The sequence below is a fragment of the Xiphophorus hellerii genome, chromosome 11 (assembly GCF_003331165.1).
Source record: "Xiphophorus hellerii strain 12219 chromosome 11, Xiphophorus_hellerii-4.1, whole genome shotgun sequence".
NCBI lineage: Eukaryota > Metazoa > Chordata > Actinopteri > Cyprinodontiformes > Poeciliidae > Xiphophorus > Xiphophorus hellerii.
Genome location: NC_045682.1, coordinates 903,168 through 907,824, shown reverse-complemented (window position 1 = coordinate 907,824; position 4,657 = coordinate 903,168). Strand labels below are relative to the sequence as shown.

Genomic DNA, 4,657 nt, shown 5'->3' with positions numbered 1-4,657 from the left:
AGGGTGTCTGGGCTCTCCCTTAGAGATAGGGTGAGAAGCTCAGTCATCTGGGAGGGACTCGGCCGGGAGGGAGTAGAGCCGCTGCTCCTTCACATCGAGAGGAGCCAGTTGAGGTGGCCCGGGCATCTGGTCAGGATGCCTCCTGGACGCCTCCCTGGTGAGGTGTTCAGGCCACATCCCACCAGGAGGAGGCCCCGGGGAAGACCCAGGACACGCTGGAGAGACTATGTTTCTCGGCTGGCCTGGGAACGCCTTGGGATTCCCCCGGAAGAGCTGGAAGAAGTGGCCGGGGAGAGGGAAGTCTGGGCCTCCCTTCTGAAGCTGCTACCCCCACGACCCGATCCCGGATAAGCGGAAGAAGATGGATGGATGGATGGATGGATGGATGGATGGATGGATGGATGGATGGATGGATGGATGGATGGAACGTGTCAAACTCAAGATCCAGGAGCCAAATACAGCCCACTGTAGCTTTTTATGTGGCCCATAAATAGAATCTTCAAGATAACAGTTGTGTGCTTAAATATTATTTTATCAATAAAATTAATGAAGTTTTTATGTGTATACTGCCAAATTACATCTGTCCCTCAAGTTTGAGATTCTGCAATCACCAAAATCCATGTAAAGTCAACAGATTTCTGCAATAAACTCAGTTATGCATAAGCTCAAAAGAAGTGCAAATTTTCAACATAAGTTGTCAAAACATTGTGTTAATGCACTAATTCCCACTACAAGTGGCAGTATTTTTTAATTTTACATTGCTTCCTCAGTCTTATTGGTTATCACACTATAGTCTGTGATTGATATGAAATAAGGATGTAATGATAGATTATTTTTCACTTCCAATACTAATACATATTTCTTAGGTTTAGTATCGGCCGATACCAATCCAAGACAGACAAACAGTGCTGAATTGACTTAAAATGTTTCTTTTTCTAATCACAGACATAACTCTGCACCAGTACACTATAATAATAATTTTTTGAGCTTTATGTCATGCTATAGTGTTATTCCCTCATAAACAAACCTGGAGTGTTGCTTTAATTCTTTTACGCATATTTCAGAATTCCTTTAATTTCCATGGCAACCAACCAGGTGCAAAACGCCTGGGTGTACCAAGCTGCCCTATGAGGCGCAACTCTTCATCAAAGCAGTCCTCCTCTGCAGCTCCTCCACTCAGCTCCTTCAGATTAGCCAGAAGAAATTAGCAAGCATTTTGTGGAACTGCCCATTTGCTGAACTCATTATACAGGCAACTTCTCAGTGCAATACTGGTAAAAAACAAACATTATATAAGGGTTAATAGAGAAGCAATGTTGTGACATCTTCATAAAAACAGAGCATCAGAAACAGCAGGAGTTCTTAAAGAGACAAAGGACCAATTTCAAGACGTTAATTTACAAAGTCAAATTTATTTTAAGTCATATTTGAAATATAGAATTTTATAACAACTGACAATAACTTTGTTGTTTGATTGTGCTATGAAATGGCACTATGTGTGGAAAATACATAATAACAGTTTGTTAATGTACACTGCCTGGCCAAAAAAAAAGTCGCCACCAAAAAATGGTCACACTCTCTAATATTTTGTTGGACCGCCTTTAGCTTTGATTACAGCCCGCATTCGCTGTGGCATTGTTTCAATAAGCTTCTGCAGTGTCACAAGATTTATTTCCATCCAGTGTTGCATTAATCTTTCACCAAGATCTTGTATTGATGATGGGAGAGTCTGACCACTGTGCAAAGCCTTCTCCAGCACATCCCAAAGATTCTCAATGGGGTTAAGGTCTGGACTCTGTGGTGGCCAATCCATGTGTGAAAAAGATGTCTCATGCTCCCTGAACCACTCTTTCACAATGTGAGCCCGATGAATCCTGGCATTGTCATCTTGGAATATGCCCGTTCCATTTGGGAAGACAAAATCCATTGATGGAATAACCTGGTCATTCAGCATATTCAGGTAGTCAGCTGACCTCATTCTTTGGGCACACAATGTTGCTGAACCTAGACCTGACCAACTGCAGCAACCCCAGATCATAGCACTGCCCCCACAGGCTTGTACAGTAGGCACTAGGCATGATGGGTGCATCACTTCACCTGCCTCTCTTCTTACCCTGATGCGCCCATCACTCTGGAACAGGCTAAATCTGGACTCATCAGACCACATGACCCTCTTCCATTCCTCCAGAGTCCAATCTTTATGCTCCCTAGCAAACTGAAGCCTTTTTTTCTGGTTAGCCTTACTGATTAGAGGTTTTCTTACGGCTACACAGCTGTTCAATCCCAACCCCTTGAGTTCCCTTCGCATTGTGCGTGTGGAAATGCTTTTGCGTTCACAATTAAACATACTCCTGAGTTCTGCTGTTGTGTTTCTTCGATTTGATTTGACCAAACGTTTAAGTAATCGCCGATCACGATCATTCAGGATTTTTTTCCGACCACATTTCTTCCTGGAAGACGATGGTTCCCCACCATCCTTCCCGTTTTTAATGATGCGTTGGACAGTTCTTAACCCAATTCTAGTAGTTTCTGCAATCTCCTTAGATGTTTTCTCTGCTTGATGCATGCCAATGATTTGACCCTTCTTAAACAGACTAACGTCTTTTCCACGACCACAGGATGTGTCTTTTGCCATGGTTGTTTAAGAAATGAGGAGTTACTCATTGCATCAGCTGGGGTTAAATAACTTGTTGCCAGCTGAAAGATAATCGCCTATGCAGTACTTATCCAATAGGAGGCTTGTACCTATTTGCTTAGTTAAATCCAGGTGGCGACTTTTTTTTTGGCCAGGCAGTGTATTTTCTCAATACATTCTGTGGTACAAACGGCCATTTGAGAACATTCATGATCTTGATATGGCCCAAAATTAAAGTTTGACACCCTGGAATAAATCATGAAAAAGCTAAAGTTAGAACATTCAGATCAATTACTGTACTTAATTTCACTCAAAATTAGACTCAAATCTGTAGATTTGCTGGCCACACCCTCATATGGGTTTGTCATCTAAAACCAAATGAATAAATACTTTTATGGTCCTTTTTGGGTATGATTTATTAATATGCAAAGTGTTGAGCAGAGGAGGAATCGGTGTTTTACCTCTTCTGGGCCAGGGGGTGAGGGAGGAGGAGAAGAATCCACCCATCCCTGCCAGCTGACTGGTAGACTGTCCGGGAGCTTTACTGCAGCTGCAGCTCTTCATTCAGATGCTGAGAGGAGCAGTGGATCGCCAACGGAGGAGGGGACTTTTTGTCTTGCAAAGGGGGGTGGGGGAAAACAAGAGACAGCCCATTTTTAATCTCATTTCGCTCCCTTCCATACTCACTTTGATGCATACTGAGGGATTTTCCAGCTGCCTGTAATCGTTAATGTGGGGAAGCGCTGCCCTGGATGCAGACAGAGGATTGCGGCAATCCAAGGCACCCTGAATGATCGGATCTTAGCAGCACCAGCAGCATCTCATTGTATGAAATGCGTCACCACGATCCGGTTTACACATTTCAGCCCTGCACTCACAGACTGTTTTATGTGATTACTGCTTTGCCAGGTAAGAATTCCGCCTTTTATTGGATTTCTTTTATATTTAGTGTCTAGATATAATTATTTCAGACGTTATTCTCTGCATAAAGCAGTTTCTCGTCCTAATACGCTGCAGGAATTAATAATCTTACAGGCCTATTATTACAGTAGATGAGCTACTGTCCCGACTTTTCAATGTGGGCATTTAATTCAGCGCCTGTTTTTTTCTTAAGAGAGCCAGTAGCGCGCACAGTAATTGCTCACACAGATCTAATTATTGTACCCAGAAGCAGGTCAAATTTGGATTTGGTGGCAAGTTTTTTCTTCCGGTTCTGGCTCAGCGGGTCACATATATGTCTTCTTATAGGTGCAGGTAACCACATGTGCGGGCCGGTGTCACCGCGCTGAGCCCAGAGAGCACGAAGGATATCAGGGGTCAGTGAGACAAGAGTGCTCGGCAGCGGGGGAAAACCAGGCGGACCGGATGACGTCCAGAACCGCCGAGGCCTCTGGGGTGCCGGCGCCTCCGCAGCGCTGCCTCGGCGGTCTCCAGACCAACAATGGCACCTGCGCGGAGCAGCTCAGCGTCAGCCTCTTCCCGCCGCTTTCTTCCACCCTCGCGCTCCTCGTGCTGGTGGCTGTTCTCGTTGGGATCATCCTCGTTTCCCTGGCAACGTTCCTCTTCCACAAGAGGAAGCTCCGGAACAGGAAGATCCAGCGCGCGCAGGAGGAATACGAGCGCGACAGTCGTAGCCCCGCGCGCGCAGGCCCCGGCGCTGGGGAGCCCGCAAGGCCGTGCGTCATCGTGCGACCGGTGAGGCGTGACGAGAAGCCCTCGAGCCGGAGCGTGGACAGCGAGGACAAACAGACAGTTCCACTTGACTGTTAACTCCGAGAAACTTCAGGGAATGAGACTGTGGAATAAACCGGAAAAGCAATAAGGCACAAAGAAATCCCACTTCCCCCCACATCGCTGCCGCTTGTAGACGACTTAGATACATTAGGGCTAGAAAGCAGGATACCGAGCAGACTAATAGACCTAGATATAACTCCAAACTTTCATCATTTCAACATTTCATTAGTAAAGGGCCAAGCTACATCAACATTAGAAAAGCAAATGAGAGTTTGGGTAAACATGGAG

General features: G+C 45.4%; 1 protein-coding gene across 2 annotated transcripts; it reads left to right on the top strand.

Moving 5' to 3' along the window:
- The first annotated feature begins 3,153 nt into the window (after positions 1-3,153).
- Positions 3,154-4,450, top strand: LOC116728616 (uncharacterized protein C11orf87 homolog). Of its 2 annotated transcripts, none has more exons than XM_032576858.1 (2): positions 3,154-3,544; positions 3,884-4,450. In XM_032576858.1, exon 2 carries the CDS (start codon positions 4,001-4,003, stop codon positions 4,403-4,405), a length of 405 nt encoding a protein of 134 aa, XP_032432749.1. In that variant the 5' UTR covers positions 3,154-3,544; positions 3,884-4,000; the 3' UTR covers positions 4,406-4,450. The 2 variants fall into 2 exon arrangements, with proteins under 2 accessions (XP_032432749.1, XP_032432748.1); XM_032576857.1 differs by having other exon boundaries at positions 3,156-3,544; positions 3,890-4,450.
- Positions 4,451-4,657: the final 207 nt, after the last annotated feature.